The following is a 22,475-nucleotide window of genomic DNA, read 5'->3' on the forward strand; positions in this document are numbered from 1 at the left end:
CCTCCCTAGCTTTGCTTTGAGAGGAAGATGAACCAGGAATAATATCAGAAACATAGCATGCTAACGGCTAATAGAGGCTTCCCATTGCCCTTGGGGTTATCTTCTCTTTGCTGTGGGCTTGTATCTGTTTAGCGCAGAGAAAATATCATAAGTAGCTTGTTAAGAACAGGATTACCAGCTAGCACAAAAAAGACCTTTGTTACATTTCCTTGGGTTTTTATGGGTTTTTTTTTCTTACCCTGGAAAGGATGACGAAGATTACAAGAAAGCACGCGGAGCAGAGTTGGAGTACGAGTCTCTCAAGGTAAATCCATGCAAAGTGCTATTGGGTCCTTAACAATACTTCATATACCCCGCTTCAGCATTATGTTGTATTGTATATATTTACTTATTTTTACCTAGATCACATTCCACCTTATTATATATCTATGTTCCTATTTTTTTGGTATCATTGTACGTAAAACTACATGGCGAATAAAGAGATTCTGATTCTGATTCTGAAAGCTGCACTGTGGGCTTCTTGATTAAATGGGAGCTTTTCCCATACTTGAGTTTCATTCCCAAGCTTTCTGTTTCTTCTCATAATTGATTAGGCAAAATTAAAAGTCTAGCACTAGTCGAGGGAGCCCCTTTTTGTCTAAGTGCTTTCATTACCACCTCAGGCCTTTTAAATCATCAAATAAAATGCAATACCTCCAGTAAAGGTGATCCAGAGATGTTTTTGGAGTGTACCCAGCTGTACCGCAGAACTGCAAGGTAAGGGGGGGAGGGTCCGGCTGTGAGCTTTAAGCCTCGGGCAGAGCTTTGGACTCTCTCACCGGGGCGATCTCTCCCCACAGCGCCAGGAGCTGGAGTCTGAGAATAAGAAGCTGAAGCACGACCTGAAGGAGATGCGGCAGGCCATGACGGGGAAGGCTGGCCCTGGGGCCTCCTCGCCCTACAGGGTTCTCCTGGAGCAGCTCAACGCCTCCAACGAGGAGCTGGAGGTCCGTAAGGAGGAGGTCCTGATCCTCCGCTCCCAGCTGGTCAGCCAAAAGGAGGCCGTGCATCACAAGGTGTGTGTGTTCTTCTGTGCAGTTGGGGTGCAATGGACAACATTCAGGAGTTTCTTAAGAGTATGGAACAAGCAGCACACTCTCTCCTAAGTTGTGTCTCAAACTATTTCTGCTAGTAAGCCTACTTTTTGCATGCATTGTCGTTAATACTCGTTTTCCCCATTGTTTTTTCCCACAACGCCTTGCTTCCAGGATGAGAAGGTAATTATTTCTTCTCCTGGCCTTTTGTGTTTTACGAGACATCTGCAAGGCTGCATTATTCAACATTGAGGGACTGAATTTGGCTTTTACCACATGGTGCAAGAGTAAAATAGCTATTCATATTTTCTAGTCCTTATTTCTTCCTAAATCATCTTGTTGAGTAACATAGTGGAATGTTCTTCTTTGTTTTCAAAAATACAAATCCTATAGAGCATCAGCACTATCTGCAATATTTTCCGTTAATTTAATTTGTGATTACACATTTTTGTAATCACAAATTATCTTTTCTACAGCACTTTGTACCTGGACTGTAGAATTTGTCCTTGGGGGACCATAATATTTAATTTACTGCCATAATATTTAATTTACTGCCATTGACACAGGGAAAAGAATGGAGGAGACTTTAACTGAGTGTCTTGTTTCTATGGGAAACGTCAACACTGTGTGACTCGTATATAAATGCTGTTGAGGCACAAAAAAAACTGCTTTTCCACACATTCTGCCTTTCTTCCCCATCCCGCAGGAGACCATGACGGATGTTGTGTCGTACTTGAAAGATGTCCAGAAGATGAATGCGGGAGAACTCGCTCAGGCTTATGTAGGATTCAAAGAGACCAACAAGTATGTCCCACAGCCTTTCTCCTCGTGTCGTGGCCCCCATCGGGGGAATCGACCCCTTATTGCATATCACATGATTGTGTACTTTGAAACATTTCAGCGCCTGCCTATGTATAGTTTCAGTTGCGTTGATTAACCTTATAGCCACCTGCTGCCAAACTAGCAAGCAAGAAAATGTGAGCTAAGCCTTCACTATATCCATCTTTCTTGTTTGTAAGCGTATCCACCTAGCTAGCTAACATTAGCTTCCTACTGTAATTCACAACTGTTGCTTGCCTCTTTGGTAGCCTTTGCTATAGGTACCTTGATAGGCGGCGTCTATTAAGCTAGCTAACATAACGGCAAGAAAGATTGCTACCGTCAACGCATAGCGAGTCCTGTCCTTTCAGAGAAGGGACTGCATTTCATCTCAGGACACTGCACCCAGCCCGGAGGGGGTAGGGGGTTGTGAGGCATTGTATGCCGTGTGTCGCATCTGAAGGTTACCCCCACTGTCTGACTCTTCAGTGTTTGTCATTGTAAATGGCCCATTGTTCTGTGAAAGCTTAGCTCCTGCATGTGCGGTGTAACCGTACTGCATCTTCTCTCTTCAGCACAGCTGTAAGCATCATTCAGCTCTGCAAGCCCAGTGGACGCACTGCGTGATAATGGGCCTTTTCTCACTTTACTTTCCTTCATACGCTGATTTGTATACCCTGCTGATAAAAACCACTCAAACTATCTTTTGAAACAGATGGTAGCTGGTCATTTCAAGCTGGTCAGAGCTTGATTTTACAGCAGGGTAAATAATAATAATAACCCACGTTCACTTATTTTATATATGCTCATGGGCCTCTAATTTTTCATTCCATACCACATTTTTAGAGCCTTAGAGGTAATGGTTTAGTCAGAAATGTGGGAGAGCATCTGTCTGCAATATATAGGCTATGATGAATAAAGTCATTTGGTTTGTTCTGGAGAAGCACCATAGGCTGTAGCTTGAATGCCAGCTTACGGCGAATCCGTTTGGTGAATCCAAGCACTATGGAGACCGTAAAATTGTTCATATTACTACCAAAGGGCAATTTATTTCCAGAAAGATGCTGGGGGTAGAAATGTGTCCAGTGATGTCATCAGCGCTGTGGTGTCGAGTGCCACTCGAGTAGAAGTTCATAGTCTTAACCACAACATGCACCACAAATCCATATGAATTTTCTTGTTCGGATCTCCCAGGTTTTTGCATAATCCCCCTGAAGTGAATGAGCTCATGGTTAAGTTCAGGTAATTGGTGGCAGGGAATGTGTTTGCACGTAATTGATGTGTGGTTTTGCCTGAATGTGATGCCTTTCTAGAACATGTATTGGAAACTTGCAGCCAAACTGTACAGTTCCAGTGCCTAACCTTTGACAAGTACATGGAAAATGTCCGCTGTTAGGAACTCACAGCATCAGCGAAAACTGCTCTCCCCTTATATATGTATAGTGGGACACCACTTGCCTCTCTGTTCCTAGGGATGTGTTGAGTTAAGTCATCACTTATGGCCAATTGCTCAACCCAGGTAACCTAATTCTTTGGTAATTGAGGCTTTTTTCCACTAACATGGTAGTACATAACCAGCTTTTATAGAGATTGCAAGATTTTGTCAGATTGAGTGGCTTCAAACAAGTGAAGTTTGAATATTTTTATGTGCAGTGCATTCTTTTCAAATCATGTTTGCTTCATTTCATTCATATCAGTTTCTGTTTTATTCATTCAGTCCGATCTTTGTTTTGCAGTATTAAATTGAGTACAGCTGGACTAAACTGAATCAAATTAAATCTATAAAGCTCTATTATTGATTCTTGCTAGTTTGTCGGGGGCATGTTAGGAAAGAGCAGAATCATTTTTTCCTTTTCATTCTCACACTCCGAATCACCTCCCTCATCCCCTCCCCCTTTTCTTTTTGGTTTTCTTTTTCTTTCTTTGTTTTGTTTGTCAGATCCCCCACTCCAGACTACCATGAGCTGAATGAGGATGGCGAGCTCTGGCTGGCTTATGGAGGGTTAAAGGAGACCAACAGGTTAACCATGTTCCCCAGACTTGTGTGCAGGCCCCACCTCTTTTTCTCTCTCTGTCTTGCTCCCTTTCTCTCACACGTACCTTCCCTGCTGTTGTTCGCGCGTGTGTCCTTTACTAACCACCCTGCTCCACAGCCCTCTCCTGAACAGTTCAACTGCTTCACTATCCTTCTAAAGCACGTCCTCCGTAGCTGAGCTCCTTGAGCAAACCTGTATACCTTATGCACACACTACTTCTGCCTTCCCTGTCCACTGTTAATTCTCAGTGCCAGTGGAGACCCATGGAGGACCATGGAGGACCACAGCTTTGCTCTTTTCACAAGTATTATGGTCCTAAATGCCCTTCCTGCCCCTTTCCATGGTCTCCCACCCCAAACCTGTTCCATCTAGGTTATGTAGAACGTGGCTGGAAGTGTTGGAGATGTCTTAGCCATAGTGTAGCCGAGTGTTTGCTGGCACAGTCCCTAACGTCTTTGAGTCTGAATGGCTGGTTTGGCCCTGGCTTGCTGGGACAGCCTGCCACACGTGCGATGGCCGAGATTCGCCTTTGTGTTTTTGTCTCACTCTAGATAATATATAACTATAATAGATAACTCTAAATAATTTACTTTTTTGGAGATATTTTTTCTGTTATTTTCAGACAAACTTCAAAGATGGCGTTGAATTAAAGACCTCCAGTACAACAAAGTATTCTCTTCTAATGCGCTGAGCTACGATGATTAAGAGGGAAAGGAAAACACAGGGGCGGAGCTGAAGGCATGTTCTTAGGGGCTCTGGAATGAAGGCAGCAGCTGCTTTGCTACTTCACATCTGCAGCTCCTGCTGAATGGCTAAAGCTCCTGCCTGCTTCCATCTTGTATTCAGGTTTACATTGTTGCTAACTTCTCTCCCTGGACCCCCCCCCCCCCCCCCTTCTCTCATCTGTCCTCTCAACTCTCCTCTTCCCTCTTCTATTCTGTCCTGTCCATCCCTCTCTCCCCTGCTCAAATGCCCTCCCCTCTCCTCTACACACCTCCATCCCTCTCTCCCCTGCTCAAATGCCCTCCCCTCTCCTCTACACACCTCCGTCCCGCTCTGTGCTGCTTCCTTCTCTCTCGCCCTCCTCCCACTCCTCCTTCTCTCCCGCCCTCCTCCCACTCCTCCTTCTCTCCCGCCCTCCTCCCGCTCCTCCTTCTCTCCCGTCTGCAGGCTCCTGGAGTCCCAGCTCCAGACGCAGAAGAGGTGCCATGACGGAGAGATGGAGGCAGTGCGCAGGTATGGAAGACGACACACAGACTTGGAGAGAAATTTGCAGCAATCGCAGTGCATGCTTGTGTGCGTTTGTTCATCAGCAGTCGGATAAAACCGTTTTGCCCAGCCACGGGTATGCCGTAAAACACAGATTCCATACAGTGCAGTTTCTCTTCTCAGCCTCATAATGGCTTCCTTGCCTGTCATTGGCACAACTCTGGTCCTAAGACTAATCAGAAACAGCTGAGAAGCAACTATCCAATTACTTATGGTCCCCTAAAATGGGGGATTCATATAAAATGGGATGCAATTCCTACATGGATCGCCCAATATGGATGTAAATGGCCTCAAATTAAAGGTGAGGGTTTTTTATTCCTTTCATTGCTTCATTTAAAATCCTATATGCTGGAGTACAGAGCCAAAAGAAAACCCCCCCCAAAAAAAGGAATTGTACCACTGCAGACACTTACAGAGTGCACTGTATATCGGAGAGCTCGCTGCTTTGTTTCAGAGAAAGCACTGTGCTGATGCATTGTGAATTCTCTTCGTGCTGCATGTAATAGAGTGCTTATTGCAGTGGTCCTCTCCTGGACAGTTTGGATGATGTGTTCTTCCTCTCCACAGGGAGCTGCAGAGTTTGAAGGAGGAGAACAGCCGTCAGCAGCAGCTCCTGACCCAGAACCTGCAGCTGCCCCCGGAGGCACGCATCGAGGCCAGCCTGCAGCACGAGATCACCCGCCTCACCAACGAGAACCTGGTGCGTGTCCCTCTGCACCGGGGCTGCCCAACCCTGTTCTTACAGATCCACCGGCCTGTAGGCTTTCATTCCAACCCTAACGAAGCACACCTCATTCAACAGCTAGTGCAGGGCTGCCCAACCCTGTTCCTGGAGATCTACCATCCTGTAGGCTTTCATTCCAACCCTAACGAAGCACACCTCATTCAACAGCTAGTGCAGGGCTGCCCAACCCTGTTCCTGGAGATCTACCGTCCTGTAGGCTTTCATTCCAACCCTAACAAAGCACACCTCATTCAACAGCTAGTGCAGGGCTGCCCAACCCTGTTACCCGAGATCTACCGTCCTGTAGGCTTTCATTCCAACCCTAACAAAGCACACCTCATTCAACAGCTAAAGCAGGGCTGCACGGTAGATCTCCAGGAACAGGGTTGGGCAGCCCTGATCTACACAAACTAACTTCCATTTTAGCTGCCCTCATCTTCAGGCTCCCTATATTTATGAGCTTTGTCCACTTTTTGATAGTAATGTATAACAAAGGATATGGATATTTGTTTGAGAAATGTTAGTGCCTCGCACTCATCCGTTAACTGATTGAGAATGGCGCACAGTAAGAGATTTGCTGGCAGAATTAAAATTACTGTAGTACTGGAGTTTGGTTATTTTTTCCAGCCAAAATATACTATACTTAGTTTATAGATGTTTGTAGATATTTTTGTGTTTAACTCATCGTCATTCTGTTCTGTTACATGTCATGTTAGTTTTCAGATATTTGAACCACATTGTACAACTGGCAAAATGCTGCATATCTGTAGCTTTGTAAATCTTTATCATTGCCTGTGTGGACTTCCTCTGTTATCATTATCTGGAGTGTTTTAAGTATTATAACCCATCAATCGTTCTGTGGATTTTACCTCACAGGATGTATATAGGGATGACCCAGGCAAATATAAGAAGAAGCTGACTTTAATTTATCAGCGGGCCATTGTATGTAGGGAAGTTGGTGCCGAGTGTCTGTTGTGTGCGTTGTGTGTTGTGTGTGGGGTGTGTGGTATGTGTGATGGGGTGTGTGGTGTGTGTGTGTGTGTGCGTGTGTGTTAGGACTAACAGCATCGCACTGGGTGTGCTTCACTGAGGGGTGTGTATCCACAGAGCTGCACTAACTGCTAGAGTGTTCTCTGCATTTTCCAACAGCTAATTTATCCTACACCCACCCTTTCTAATAAGCACTCTGGGTGAGGTATGCACAGGTTTTCCCCATGTAAAAAATACTTTTGAATATATGCTTGTTTTAAAAGAAGTTCCATCTATTAAATATATGTGCAGATGCCACCGTGAATTGCAGAGCTAGGCTAGGCTAAAGATCTCTCTCCTGTGAGCCTAATTGTCCCCCATCTTACAGGAACTCCTGGGCCAGCTCGAAAAGCAGGAAAAGATCATCCGTAAATTCAAGAAGCAGATCAAGGTCTTCTCCAAGAAGATTGGGGAACGGGAAGGTGAACGCCAGTGCTACAGCTGTCAAATGAATTACACTGAATTACACACAACCCCTTTAGAAATACAGGCATTTTTTAACTACGGATGTTTAGTATACATACTGTAGAACAGGCACCATAAAATCTTTCCACCCTTCCTTTTACCTGAGAGTCAGGTCTACAGACAGTCTAGCACAAATTGTTCAGCTGATTTACCTTGGAGAAAAGAAAACCTGGGCCGGATTTCAATTTGAGGTCCAGATTTGATTATTGCTGCTATAGAACCATTTCTACAGTAATTCCAGTGATTTGTGCCTGAAGCATAACCACAGCCGCTGGGCTGGTCTTTGCTGTCATCGGTTTCAGTGGGTCAGATAGACAGCATATCTCCAGGACAGATAGTGGAGGAGCCCATCCTCACGGTGAACATCCCCCGGCGAGAGAAGGACTTCCAGGGCATGCTGGAATACAAGCGGGAGGATGAGCCCAAACTGGTGAAGAACCTCATTCTAGGTGTGTGATTCTTCCAGCCCGGCCTGGGTCATTATGCCTTTCCATCACTGCTCTGGTCTGAGATGCAAAACATCCTCTCCACACCATTAACACTGTAAATGGTGACTGTTTTAACAAGCATTGAAATCACATGGGTGGCCTGTAGCATAGTGGTTAAGGTAAATGACTGGGACACGCAAGGTCGGTGGTTCTAATCCCAGTCTAGCCACAATAAGATCCGCACAGCTGTTGGGCCCTTGAGCAAGGTCCTCCTGCTTAGTCTCTCTCCTAATCAACTGTATGTCGCTCTGGATAAGAGCGTCTGCCAAATGCCAATAATGTAATGTAATGTAATGTAACATGGTCTTAAGCCTTAATAAATAAACCTTAAGATCTTACTGTTTTTGTGGAAAATATCAGCTTGTTTTAAGTCATTGTTTGTTTGATGAATGAAATTTTCTTAATCCATTGTCAAATCTTGAAATCTTGTCATACCCATTGCCAATGTTCATCTTATTTAGCAAGAAAGTAAAAGGAAAATGTGTTTTAAGTGTCAATATAAGACTAAAAAACTTGTCATTTTTGTTGGTTTTTGCAGTGAAAGGTGCTACTTAATGCAATACATTATTCGTATTACTATGATACACTTTTTACAGCTGTGCTTTCTGGTTTTATGAGTATTATCACAGATTATCTTGCGGTTTTGAGGGCCTGCAGTGCACAGGTTGCGCTCACACCTCCAGCCTGCCTGTGTTTGGCCCCTGCAGAGCTGAAGCCTCGGGGCGTGGCGGTCAGCTTCATCCCGGGCCTGCCGGCCTACGTCCTCTTCATGTGTCTGCGGCACGCCGACTATCTCAACGACGACCAGAAGGTGCGATCGCTGCTGACGTCCACCATCAACAGCATCAAGAAGATCCTGAAGGTACGTGAGGCTTCGCTCCGTGCACTGCCAGACACTCTGCGCAACGGTTTCATCATTAAACACTTTAAATCAAATCGTTTGTATACACTATAAAAGGGGGCTCACAAGCTTTTATTGCTGTATTATTGGCAGGTTTTTTTTGGTATTAATAACATCATAACTGTTAGAAGTTCCCAAGTTACATGGCACTGCATTCGAGTATCAAACAGAACACAGCGTGGCACAAAAACTACGTTCTCTCAAAGACTGGGACACTTTGGATAGTTTTGTCTTCTACATCAGTAAACGGCAAAATGACTCATCACCCATGCCTCTCTGACTCATGAGATTGTGTTCACATCACTCAAGAATATGCTCTGAAGAACTCTGAACATTTCTCTCTTTTTTCCGGTTGCAGAAAAGAGGGGACGACTTTGAAGTGGTCTCTTTCTGGCTGTCCAATACGTGTCGCCTCCTGCACTGTCTGAAGCAGTACAGCGGAGAGGAGGTAAGAGGGGTCCCAGCCTGTGGGTGCAGTGTGAAGCCGGTGGCCATTGTGTGCCGTCTCTTCTGACCTTGCTGTGCTCTGTGTCCGTGCAGTCCTTCATGAAGTACAACACTCCCAGGCAGAACGAGCACTGCCTGTCTAACTTCGACCTGGCCGAGTACCAGCAGGTTCTGAGCGACCTGGCCATCCAGATATACCAGCAGCTCATCAGATGCATGGAGACCCTTTTGCAGCCCATGATAGGTAAATCAAGAATCTTTGTATTATGACACTGGAGTATGGCTTGCCCATGAGATGCTCATTTAAATGCCCTTGTGTAATCTTATTCTATGTACTGTACCGTCACTAGACTACAAACTGGACTATAAACTGGCCTTGAGCGATATGTATTGTATGGGCTATCACACTCTCTGTGTTTGCTGCAGTCTCTGGAATGCTGGAGCACGAGACCATCCAGGGCGTTTCGGGGGTGAAGCCCACGGGGCTGAGGAAGAGGACCTCCAGCATTGCGGATGAAGGCACCTACACCCTGGACTCCATCCTGCGCCAGCTCTCCTCCTTCCACTCCACCATGTACCAGCACGGCATCGACCCCGACCTGGTCAGGCAGGTGGTGAAGCAGCAGTTCTACATCATCGGTGCCGTCACCCTCAACAACCTGCTGCTGCGCAAAGACATGTGCTCCTGGAGCAAGGGCATGCAGATCAGGTACGTGCAGCGCAGCCCCATGGGCCACACGGGGTCCTGGCCTTGTAGAGAGACGCCGCCATTTGCTCCAGTTTTCCGTTCAGCCACCCTTCCAGTGTAAAGTCAATGGTAACGATATGGCGAGATAGTCCAGTGCCGTGGTGCCACACGGCTAAATTAAGGGAACTTGACGCAGGCATCAGTCCTTTGCAGTTGCACACCGAGGACCGGGGTTCGTGCCCCGGTCCTGCCAAAGCCAAAATTGATTGATCAGCACACGTGGAGCGGCGTAATTGACTCGCTGCTCTGAGGGAGGGGGGAGGGACTCGGCCGGGGCTGTAGGATTGCCGTATACAGTAGAGCCCTGATTGTAATCGCCTCAGAGTCATGGTCGCTGGAACCTCAGAGATGCGGCTTGCAGAAGGAGTATCCTTCTCTCCAAATCCTCAATCTGGGGAATCCCGGACCGCCAAGCAACAGGGCCGTTGCGGTGTATCCATAGCAACATAGGCAAATCCGCTATACAAATAAAAGAACTGAATTGAATGTGCGTGTTCCTGGAGTTTGTTGGTCACTGCTTCCCCCCCCCCCCCCCTCCCCAGGTACAACGTGAGTCAGCTGGAGGAGTGGCTGAGGGATAAGAACCTGATGACCTGCGGGGCCAAGGACACGCTGGAGCCCCTGATCCAGGCCGCCCAGCTGCTGCAGGTGAAGAAGAAGACTGACGAAGACGCGGACGCCATCTGCTCCATGTGCAACGCCCTCAGCAGTGCACAGGTATGCCGGCCGCCATGCCGTGTGAGGGGGTCTGATGTAGTCCTGATGGGGAACGGGGTGTCTCGCTGTGCACATCCTCATCAAGGGTCAGGGCGGCGTTTAGCATCCCGCCACACAACATGTTGCATGTCTTTCCCTCGCTCTCTTTCTTCCTGTCTCGCTACGCTGTACTGTCCAATAAAGTTGAAAAAAACATTAAATATATTTAAAAATAATAATAATAAAAACATTACAAAAATTTGACTAACATGAATCACTCCATACGAACATCTGAAAGTGCTTACTAGTTATTTTGCGTTTTCTCACCAGATTGTCAAGGTGCTGAACTTGTACACCCCTGTGAATGAATTTGAGGAAAGGGTTACCATAACATTCATCGAAACGATTCAGGTACGTTCCTGGGAGAGGGAATTGCTGGAATGTTTCTCAGAATTTGTTGCCTGTGTCTCATGGTTTTTTCACCCTCTTTCAGACCCGTTTACCGGACAGAAAGCAGTCTCCTCAGCTCCTCATGGACACCCGAATCATCTACCCCGTCACATTCCCCTTCAACCCCTCCACTCTCATCCTGGACACCGTCCACATTCCCAGCAGCCTCAACCTGGGCTTCCTAACACGCGTGTAGAGGCAGCCTGAGCCCGGCCTTTACATGCGTGTAGTGGATGTCTGAACCCGGCCCTCCTCACATGCAGGTGTGAACCTGGCTGTTACTCGCATGTGTAGACGTCCTGGACTCTTAAAGCAAGCCAAGTCCTGTGCAGGGATACATCAATCTTGAATGCTGAGTAATTAATGTTCCCCGTGGTGACAATTAGAAAATTTAGAAGTACCCTTAACAGGACTGGTGGGTGCTTCGTCCTGTTAAGACTCTTCTTTAGTGCACTGATGGACCCCACAGTCTTATAACGAATCTGAACCGCACCAGTGCCAACTGTGGCCAGCAGCCCCTTAGGGCAAAGCACAATTCTCTCCATCTTCACCCAGGGTTGGCCAGAATGGGAGATTCATTGCACACCAGCAACCCCTGCTGGTTGTTGGGGTACCTGCTAGTGTGCCCATTTGGCTGCAGGTGAACTGAGCCCTTTTTTGTGAACTGCAGATTAATTGGGAAAATCGATAGCACAGCTGGTGGCAATGAGTGCTGATAAAATAAGATTGGGCATTCTAAACTGGGGGGAAAAGGAATGGAGAGGCACTAAAGAATGTTTCAAAAAGGAGTACTCAAACAAAGCTGGACGTTGCTCAGGTTTATTACATGATATCAATGGTATAAATATGTGCACTGGTGTTCTCAGTCTGGGGTTCTGATTGTAATGTAGTGGTACACTGGAAAAAAAGTGTGATCTATTACATTTGTGAACATTACTGAACTTGTCTGTTCTGGTTAATTCATCATAGTGGCCAATGCCTGTATCATAGTATGTATATCCAATATTTTGGATGTGTATATTTTTCTTTGCTATATATTCTATATGTAGTACAGAAATGATGGATAGGTGTTGGTTGTCTATTAGATCAATCTGATTGAAAAGGAACACTGTCTGCATATATTTATTATACAAGTAAACATGAGTCTAAAAATTATTAGTAAGGTTATTTTCCGGTACATACATACATTGTGGTTTGTTTTATTTAGGACACACTAATTATAGCTGTCTTGTGTAAGTGGCATATCCACACATTTGGCCCCCCAATATTTGTTTTTCAGGTTTAAGGAAAGAACCAAATGACAATTTTGTTTGTCAGTTGGAATTGGAGTTTGATCAGGATTCATTGTCACTAAGGATCTGGTCAAATAATTGGTGAGTCTTTAGCCCTGTACCTTTTAAAGCCATTAAGTCATCTTGATTGCCATATTAATGGAAACCAGCTCACCATAAAAGCTAAGTGGACCATTTGCCTACAATCTCCCTCATTTTCCGAAGGCTGAAACTCTCTGTCGCTGCTTTATCTGTTGCTATTTGTATTTTGTGTTGTATTTGTGCACACTGGATAGAATAAAATATTTAAAACGAATCTGCATGCTTTTATTTTTACAGGTTATTCACAGATTTGTAGACTGGTTCTCAAAGCTCTTATCCAATAGAGCAAACCTGTAATCAAATAGGCTAGCTGTTATCTAAAGACATTACAGACTTATATGTTCTTCATCATCCCTTGCCTTACACATTGTTCTGTTTAGGTGGAAATAAATTGTTCTGTGTCTCCTTAAGATAACCCAGCTGTAAGTATGCTGTACTTTTCCTGCTATTTTTTGTGCCATCTGTTCTTGGGTGAAATAGTTTTCCTCATGATTGTTTAAAAAAACAATATACCTTGTATATTCACAGGGTGCAGAATCTTAATGGGAAGGACGTAGAGTAGAATATAACAGGAATCTACCATATTGTTTAATTTTCTCACCTCTTACAAGATGGAGCAGATTTACATATCAGAATCACTGGGTCCACCAGGACTATTGTTAATGATATTATCGCATTACCTTGCCTCACAGAACTATTCAGGGAAAGCATCTGAGAAATGGAGTATTATTTTATATTATTTAAGAGAAATTATAGACCAGCCAGCAACTGAGCATCTTACAAGATGGCTTCCTTTCCCCTTTTAATCTAAGGTCATTATCAGTTACCTGCATGTGTGCACTTGGCTCTACTTAAAGCCTTTCCCAAAACAAATCCAGAACTACTTGAAAACTGGAAAGATGTTTTCCCTTAAAGGTTAGTATTTTTAATAATTCAATAAAAAGTTAATGGTGAAGGTTAGACCTTTTTCTTCACAGAACTTCTGCCATTACATTATAATAGTATAGGGTATTGTATTGTATTTGAACGCAAATGGAATAATTGGATTATACTGGAAAATAATGCACTATTGAAAGTCTAACCATTTTGAATGTTTTGTTTACTGTCATTCATGTACTGTACTTTGAGATTTTTAATTATAACATTTTTGACAAAGCCTTACCTGATTATAGAACATATAGCACACAATCTGTGATATTTATTTTTGCTTTCTGTGTCTGTAAAGAATTATTAATCCTTGATCTGACATAGCTATGCTTTGCCTTGTAAGATACCCTTCATGTTTCTTTAAACAGTATTCGTTGATGTATTTTTTTATTTTGGTGGAGAATAAATGTTGATAAATGTTTTCTGTAAATGTATTGCATATCTCATTTTTTAGTTATTAGTAATTATTTGCATTTTGTTTTGTCCGTATCATAGAATTGATTGTACCATACTGTTTTAACATACCTTTCAGACACCAGCCACATAGATAATAAGTTCATTAATTTTCATAATATTGGTCATACAGTTCTATATAATGCATATAACATTTCAAAGTTTTGAGTGTATGTAGATCTCATATTGCAGTGGTTGCCAAACCTCTCCTTGATTAGTTACACATGCATCAGCTGTGCCTGATATGGAGCACACACAATACTGGGGTCTGTCTCGGGGTACACAAGGAGAGGTTTGGTTTTATTCTAAATGTACCATTGCACATCACTTCATTATTAGAACAAGATTTGTTTCTGACACCTGCATTCGATCATTATTGGTTTTTCAATAATGACTTTATATTTTTACTTGAATATGCAATTTCTTACACTTACATTTATTCCGGAGGTTGTTGACGGCTACTGTCACATGTCATTGACAAACTCTGGAAAACTGGCATACCCTGCTCTGTGAGATGTACCTGCAGTGTACTATAGGTGGCAATATTTATCATAGTCAAAGCTAGACGTATAGATCCTTTTAAGATAAAGAGTTTGCTTGTAAGAAAAATAGTTCACCCCCATAATCTTATTTTCATGTTCCAGGATTATGTTGTTATAAGTACAGTGTGATTCAGATTGGATTGTTTTAAAGATTATTATGAAATATTCTCAACTTTGTTCCAAGAGGATAATGATGAGAATTATTTTAATTCAATACTGTTTTGATGAAATGATGATGAAATGATGAAAATGTACAGTTCTCCAACCCACTTTCCACCTCAACTGTCCATCTCTAGAACTGGTGTCAAAATGTGAAAATCCAAACTTTGGTGTTGTAATTACTCTAATGTGTTCACCATGGAAAATCATGTGATAAAAGAAAAAAAAAAATCATAAATGTATAGGCAAATAAAGAAATTCAGCACTGTAAATGCAGTGCCCTCTAAAAGTATGGAAACGGTGAAGTGTAATGTATTTCTGCTATGTACAATCATAGTATTTGCATATGCGTTGTACCGTTTTACAGTAACAACTGTTTTTGTGTTGAGTCCTCCCATTTTCAGCATTGGAAAATTAAGTTAATGGATGACTGACAACTGTTGCTCCGGTGTTTCCTGGTTGCATTTGGAGTCACACACCAGCATGAAGACCAGAGAGCTAACTATGGTAAACATCTACACATGTAAATTCCATGAAATAAAAGCTGATTGTCTGTACTTTTGTCTCATTCATCTTTTAATCTCTATCCAAATGCCTGAAGTAAGCTATATGTAAAAATTAACACAGTTCTCTCTACCACTCCAATACTTTTGCAGGGTACTGTATGCTGATGTAAATACCATGAAATAAAAAAGCTGATTGTCTGTACTTTTGTCTCCTATTCATCTTCTGATCACAATCCAAGCTAAAATAAAAAAATCACTACCATGACCATATTTTTTCGAGCAGGGCACTGTAATTGTCTTCGCTTATTTATTTCCCTAAATCATTAAAGTGCAGTAGATTATTCAAATAAATGGCCATCCACATAGTAAAATCACTGCTGTGATGTTATTAAAATCGGGATATGTCTGCCTTGTTTCTGCTGCACACTGGAAATTAATTTTGACCGTGCAATACAGAACATGTAACTTTTTTTGCAATATCGGCAAAAAAAAAAGAAAAAAACTTTTTCTGTGGGCCTTATTGGTGTGCGACCGAAACTGAAGTTTGTCATGTAACGTATCCTGTTTGACGTGTCCTCGCTGTGTAAATGAACACACCCGGTCTGCAAAGCTCCTGTCACAAGACGACATGGGCGGAAGGAGGAACAAAGTCCGCAGAATGTGTAGCCGAGTGAGGCCAGCCTGCACCGTCTGATCGGTTTCCAAAATGAACCACTGACGCGCTGTAAAAGAAATCCATGTGTGGGAATCATACGTCCTATGAAAAGAGGAACAAAGTTTCGAGGCTGGATGTAAACACGTTCCTCTATCAGAAGTTTTTGAAGGCTGTTTCTGTTTTCAAGAAACTGTTGCCATGGCTCTATCTGAGCTATACACCAAGGTAGGATTCTTTTGAATGAGCTATAAAGTTACAAAAGTTTGGTGGAGTTGTAACATTACAACATATAGGCGGCACATTCTTGATTATTACGTTATGGACACCCCTCATCTGGTTTTACAAACTTTAGTTCTCTTCGTTGCTTGGGATACTGAATCTGCTCTTACGGAATGCTGTAACATATGGCGAACACTGAGGATGTTGGTACACTGACCGGTGGAGGACGGCGTAGGCTATTATCCATTGCTGTCAGCACTTTGTTGTCAAGTGAACTCCATTCGTTTTTAATTCAAGCAATATCATTACTTCTAATATATTAATTGAATCCCTCATTGTTCCAAACCGAACTGCTTCTGATCACATTTTTAAACAATGAAAGAAAAAAGAATGCGGGATCATGCTAACCAAATGACTGCATCTCTTAAATTATTCGGAATTTAAGAAATTATGCTATCTTATAACCTCCCATTTCCTCCTTAGTACAACAGAGTGTGGATACCGGATACAGAGGAAGTATGGAAGTCGGCAGAAATCTTGAAAGACTACAGATCTGGGGATAGTGTACTCGAACTGCAACTTGAAGACGGTACTGTAAGTAGGCCTAGAGGGCAATGCATAGAGCTGACAGACATATACATTGGGCTCCAGAATTATAGGCACACCTGACTGGCAATGTAAAAAAAATATATACTTTGAATATTAATGTATTAATATTATAAATCTAGATATTATTAATAATATAAATATACATAAAAAATAAACAGTATAATTATTGAGAGAATCTCAAAATGGCAACATGTGAAAAATACTTTATTCTCCACTTAGGTGATAAACTAAAATCATACATTCATTTAATGAAAAATTTACAATGAACCAGGTTTTATCATTATTAGCACCCCTGGTTTAGTACTTAGTGCATCCACCGCTGCCAAGGATAAACAGCATGGAGTCTTTTCCACTTGACAAGGGTAAGGAAAACATTTGGAGGGATTTTGGACCATTTCTCTTTGCAGGATCTTTCACATTCTTGGATTTGTGCTGTGAACTGTCCTCATCAGTTCAGTCCACAGGTTTTCAATTGGATAGAGATCGACCTTATTGGCACCTCTGACTGCATTGCCACTCAGGGGTGGCAATAATTCTGGAGCTCACTGTACTTTGCATACGTAAAAATGTGAAATGAATAACACTGATATACCTTATTGGATATTTATTCAGACAAGAGTGTGGTTCTGAGATACAGTATTCTGTGGATATGAAATATTGCTGAGGGTCAAATGCTTCAAACTAAATTCAGAGTAAGCTCTTGCAATAAATGCCATTTAAAATCTAAAATCCTATTTTGTGCATTGATTCTACTTTGAAGGAGTTGAAATACCCACTAGACTCAGGTGTCACACAACTACCTCACCTGCGGAACCCCGACATCCTGGTGGGAGAGAACGACCTCACAGCCCTCAGTTACCTCCACGAACCGGCCGTCCTGCACAACCTCAAAGTCCGCTTTGTGGAATCAAAAATCATCTACACCTACTGTGGTGGGAACCTATTTAAAGAGGCACACTGCTTTAAACACTTGGTTCAAATTCAATGAACAGCTTTTTTCATTGTGCCATTGTCCATGCCAAAATGTGTCAAGGCCTTTTCTTTGTTTTGACTTTCAGGTATTATTCTTGTTGCTGTTAATCCATACAAGCAGCTGCCCGTTTACGGAGATGCTGTTATCCATGCATACTCCGGGCGGAACATGGGAGATATGGACCCCCATATATTCGCTGTGGCCGAGGAGGCATACAAACAGATGGCCAGGTATGAACTTATTCATAAATTTGTTGTTTCTCTAAAGCATTTTGCATTAAAAAACTGTTGAAGCAACAATGGCACAGGCTGAACACAGATCTTTAGTGCTCTGGGTCACAGTCTTAATGGATTGTGATATAAGGGTTTAATTTCCTTTTCTAGGAACAACAAAAACCAGTCCATTATTGTTAGTGGAGAGTCTGGAGCAGGGAAGACTGTTTCCGCAAGATACACCATGAGATATTTTGCTGTGGTCAGCAAGTCTGGCAGCAATACACGCGTGGAGGACAAGGTTCTTGCATCTAACCCAGTAACAGAGGTAGTAATAACCTATGTTTTTCAACTTGCTTATGTTTCTGTCTCCTTACGTTATATGATAGAGGTCAAATATCATAATACTGAATGTCATAACATGGTCACGTTTATAATAATAATGTTACTTAGCTGGCACTTTTATCCAAAGCGACTTATTATATGAAGCAGGGGACAATCCCCTCTTGAGTAATGTGGGGTTAACAGCCTTGCTCAAAGGCCAAACAGCTGTGCGGATCTTATCATGGTTACAACAGGGACCGCCAATGTTCCAGGTCCCAGTCATGCACTTAGCCCCTAGGATTCAGGCTGCCCCATTTTCATTTATGTTCCATGGCAAAGTTGTATTTCATCAGTGGTGTTCTGTCGTTTGCAGGCATTCGGTAATGCAAAGACGACCAGAAACGATAACAGCAGTCGTTTTGGGAAGTACACAGAGATCAGCTTTGATAGGAGACATCAGATCATTGGAGCAAACATGAGGACCTACCTTCTGGAGAAATCTAGAGTCATTTTTCAGGTATTATAAAGCATATGGCCAAACTAGTTAAAAAGATCATAGTGCCTTTTAAGTTAGCACTGTGCGCCCATTTTGTGATTTTTTTGTAAAAAGTATTTTAATAGATTGACTGTACAGGAGGTCAGAGATGTATTGTTTGGCAAATGAGATAAAAAATAGCTGTAGCTTGTTCTGCTAGTTCACATTGCAGGGACTGGAATTTTAATTAAGTGCCAAATTGACACGGCAGTCCCTCTCAAAGTGAGTCTTGGTGAGATGAATGTGTAGTTCTCTCCAGTAATTCGGTATTTTCCTCAGTCAGAGAACGAAAGGAATTATCACATATTCTACCAGATGTGTGCCTCTGCGGACCAGCCCGAGTTCAAGCACCTGCGGCTGTGTGAGTATCTGCGGGTGGAAGGGGACAGAGCAGAAACCACATGAAAGACAAACCCTCAAACCCACCAGTTAAAAAACTCATAATGGCCTAAAAGAAAACCATTGCTGTATAATGTACCCTAATGAGTTGTCAGGTCCCTTTTGTGTAACTTCATTAAATGTGTATCAGACATTTAAGAACCACTCAGTGGTGTACAGACTGTAATGGCTGAAGACATTTTTTTATTTTACAAATGTGGTGATTCTGTATTCAAATACCAACCTCAATAGTGTCAGGAGTGTAACAGACACAGTGCATGCCTTGAGGCTATGCCACTGTTCGGCAGGTTAGGGACCGAGATACCTCGGTTGAGGATGCTGTATAGTTTTTCACTTTTATGTTTGTGAGTTCCTAAATGTGACATACTGGTCTGTAGCAACTCTCTTTGGCAAAGGTATGTGTATTATTCGAATCTGATTAATAATTGCATTGCCTGCTGTGAGTGTTTGTGTAGCAGCACTGAGATTATTTTGTTTACTCAGGTAAATTATTCAGCATGCACGCCATTGCTATAGTTCCTCTGCTTCGTAGTGGCCACGTGCTATAATTTGTTATAATTATGTGTTATTTATTTATTTTGTATATCGTGTTATTGTCTTTTCCAATGTGATTGATCCCCCCAAATTGATGTACTTGTACGAAACTATGAGAATGTAAAAAGCATGTGAGAATGGCGTCCCTGATCCCTTCAGTGAGCGCGGACGAGTTCAGCTACACCTGCATGGGCGGCCGGACGGACATCGACGGTGTGGACGACAGGGCGGACATGGCAGAAACATGCCGGACCTTCTCTCTGTTGGGTGGGTGTTGGTGACTCACTGATCACGCATAAGAGCGTGTTATCTGTGGCACGTGATTAATACTGCGGTCCTTTCTCCGTAGGGTTAAAGGAGGGCCTTCAGATGGATGTCTTCAAGGTTTTGGCTGCGATTCTGCACTTGGGCAATGTGGAAATCAGAGCTGTCGGGAGTGACAACTCGTCAGTCAGTGTGAGTTTTGTCTCTACTTGTTTTGAGAAAGATGATTGCATTTGACTGGCATCAAGGTTCATGCTGGCACCAGGGATCTTGCATGCTCGCTGAACCATGACCCAGATCTCTTATGGTGCTGCCACATGCTCCTCTCCCCTGCAGTCTGATGACCCACACCTGGCGGCGGTCAGCCATCTGCTGGAGGTGGACGCCGAGGCCTTGTGTCGCTGGCTCTGCCATCGGAGGATCGTTCTGAGGGCCGAGACGGTGGTCAAACCGGTGACCAAGGAGCACGCCATCAACGCCCGAGACGCCCTGGCCAAGCAGATCTACTCCCACGTGTTCGACGGAGTCATCCACAGCATCAACTCGGCACTGAAGGTCCCCGGCAAGCCACACACCTTCATCGGGGTGCTGGACATATACGGGTGAATATACGGGACCGCTTCAGTGGCACTGATTTCAGCGTTCTGGGATTCAAATGTCACACAGCACTCAGAAATCTGTTCATTTACAAATGAAAATAACATTTTCAGCCATTTTTTACATTGGAATGACCGGGTGTTCGGATAAACCTTCTCTTGCCGGTTGCCGGAGCATCCAGTGTGCGCTCAAAGTGCTCTCAGGGTGCAGTGCTCTGAATTTCTGAACCTCCAGAGAGCACTTGCAGTGCACTCCAGTTTTCTGAGAGCTAATAAATGAAGGCACCCTACATCTGGGCTGACTCCTAACAAGTTTTGACATCCTCACTCTTATCTGGTTTTTTTTTTTCTCCCCTTTGTTTCAGCTTTGAAACGTTTGAAATCAACAGCTTTGAGCAGTTTTGCATCAACTACGCAAACGAGAAACTGCAGCAGCAGTTTAACCTGGTAAAACGTTTTTTCTTGTGTTCTTATTTTTGGTTGACAATGTGTCAGTGTCTATTCATGCTCTTCTGAATTACGCTGCTGAATTATGCATGGTTATATGCCAACAGCACGTGTTCAAACTGGAACAAGAAGAGTACATGAAAGAGGACATCCCTTGGACGTTGATCGATTTCTATGACAACCAGCCTGTCATAGACTTGATTGAATCCAAGATGGGTATACTGGACCTGCTGGATGAGGAATGCTTGGTAAGATCCGCTGCAATTTATTGTGTAGATCTGTTGCTGTGTTGAAAAATATTTTTATTAATGTGAGTTTGTGCCATAGAAACAAAGCTGTAAATGGTTGTTTATCATTCCTTTACTTGGCAGTTTCCACAGGGCACTGATCAAAACTGGCTTCAGAAACTGTACAACAACTATCTGGATAAGAACACCTTGTTTGAAAAGCCCAGAATGTCAAACGAAGCTTTTGTAATTCAACACTTTGCTGATAAGGTAAAATGTTTTGGAAATATTTTAAATCTATGCCAGTTCCATCCTGCAGATGGCACTCTTGTATTCGCAGTTTTGTTTTTGCTCCTGCCTTCACAGGTGGAATATCAGTGTAGAGGCTTTCTGGAAAAGAACAGAGACACAATGTATGAAGAGCTGGTCGACATTATGAAGGACAGTAAGGTAACAGAGCCGAAATTCTAAATCCTAAATTGTCCTCATTAGCAGTTTCAGTCAATTCAGTCTTGGGCACTTAAACAGTGTACAAATGGGAAACTGGAAACTGGATATACGCATGGGGTGGAGACTGTGGGTGTGTCTCAAGTTAGACTGAGATAAGGACATTGATTGAAGTGTACGCTTTTTTTTTATTTAAAAAGTACTAAAGTCCTTGAGCTTTTAAGCTCACAAGTAACTTGTGTTCATGTGGGTACATGTATTTTCATGGTACAAACTGTGGAATTATTTTGATACTTTGAGAAATGTCCTACTATGACTGCTTCATTTTTTGAAAAATACATTTTCAGTTTTCAATTTCAACACCATCAGTAATGAATAGCCTTCTTTTATTTAGAAGAAGGCTTATCCACCATTGTTTCATTGTTATTATTTTCTAATATTTTTCAGTGTTAATGACCAATGCCAGTATCATTATGTACCAACAAATTATGTTTATTCTTCTCTACCAATGCACAGAAACCATCTCTTGTTTTTGCGAGTGCTTTAATTTCAGTTTTTCAGGTCATTTGGGAGTCAGAAATACTGTGCATGCTGTGTAAACAGACTTCCAATGCCAGTATTTAGTCCTCCCATGGGTGTGTGCTTAACTTGAGCTAATATACATTTTCAAGTATACGCAAGGAAGCACCTATAACCAATATTGAAGATAAGCGTGTGTAAAAGGCGGGTCTGAATACCTGTGTAGATTACATACAGTTCTGTAAATTAAATAATGAAATATTTCTACAGAGTTTTGAAAATAGTCATGCTGATGGTATTGCGGTGCATCCAATGAATCCCTTTATTCTTTTATCAGCTTTCACTGCTGGCAAGCTTTTTCCAAGAGGAAGAGCTCACGACTGCCTTCAGCAGGGGCATCAAAGTTCGGC

General features: G+C 42.9%; 2 protein-coding genes across 4 annotated transcripts in view; both read left to right on the plus strand.

Moving 5' to 3' along the window:
• The window catches only part of LOC133130221 (unconventional myosin-Va-like), a 47,840-nt gene extending 32,533 nt beyond the window's left edge, over positions 1 to 15,307 (plus strand). Inside the window, 16 exon segments of the mRNA XM_061244627.1 lie at positions 248 to 304; positions 840 to 1,055; positions 1,780 to 1,877; positions 3,832 to 3,912; positions 5,099 to 5,164; positions 5,765 to 5,897; positions 6,798 to 6,863; positions 7,279 to 7,372; positions 7,718 to 7,864; positions 8,611 to 8,765; positions 9,163 to 9,252; positions 9,345 to 9,495; positions 9,678 to 9,960; positions 10,542 to 10,716; positions 11,026 to 11,106; positions 11,189 to 15,307. Coding sequence (XP_061100611.1) covers positions 248 to 304; positions 840 to 1,055; positions 1,780 to 1,877; positions 3,832 to 3,912; positions 5,099 to 5,164; positions 5,765 to 5,897; positions 6,798 to 6,863; positions 7,279 to 7,372; positions 7,718 to 7,864; positions 8,611 to 8,765; positions 9,163 to 9,252; positions 9,345 to 9,495; positions 9,678 to 9,960; positions 10,542 to 10,716; positions 11,026 to 11,106; positions 11,189 to 11,341 — 2,046 coding nt within the window. The 3' untranslated portion in view covers positions 11,342 to 15,307.
• A 442-nt stretch (positions 15,308 to 15,749) lies between these two features.
• Positions 15,750 to 22,475, plus strand: part of myo5c (myosin VC) — a 25,762-nt gene continuing 19,036 nt past the window's right edge. For 2 of the 3 annotated variants that reach the window (XM_061245492.1, XM_061245493.1), the window contains exons 1-15: positions 15,750 to 15,985; positions 16,463 to 16,573; positions 17,349 to 17,520; positions 17,647 to 17,791; positions 17,945 to 18,101; positions 18,471 to 18,614; positions 18,912 to 18,993; positions 19,725 to 19,832; positions 19,915 to 20,021; positions 20,166 to 20,431; positions 20,791 to 20,872; positions 20,980 to 21,120; positions 21,244 to 21,369; positions 21,466 to 21,549; positions 22,403 to 22,475. The exon at positions 22,403 to 22,475 is cut by the window's right edge and continues 59 nt beyond it. In XM_061245492.1, coding sequence (XP_061101476.1) covers positions 15,959 to 15,985; positions 16,463 to 16,573; positions 17,349 to 17,520; positions 17,647 to 17,791; positions 17,945 to 18,101; positions 18,471 to 18,614; positions 18,912 to 18,993; positions 19,725 to 19,832; positions 19,915 to 20,021; positions 20,166 to 20,431; positions 20,791 to 20,872; positions 20,980 to 21,120; positions 21,244 to 21,369; positions 21,466 to 21,549; positions 22,403 to 22,475 — 1,825 coding nt within the window. In that variant the 5' untranslated portion in view covers positions 15,750 to 15,958. Of the gene's footprint in view, positions 15,986 to 16,462; positions 16,574 to 17,348; positions 17,521 to 17,646; positions 17,792 to 17,944; positions 18,102 to 18,470; positions 18,615 to 18,911; positions 18,994 to 19,724; positions 19,833 to 19,914; positions 20,022 to 20,165; positions 20,432 to 20,790; positions 20,873 to 20,979; positions 21,121 to 21,243; positions 21,370 to 21,465; positions 21,550 to 22,402 lie in introns of those variants that run through there. The other variant, XM_061245494.1, reaches the window with a different exon arrangement.

The sequence above is a fragment of the Conger conger genome, chromosome 6 (assembly GCF_963514075.1).
Source record: "Conger conger chromosome 6, fConCon1.1, whole genome shotgun sequence".
Classification (NCBI taxonomy): Eukaryota; Metazoa; Chordata; class Actinopteri; order Anguilliformes; family Congridae; genus Conger; species Conger conger.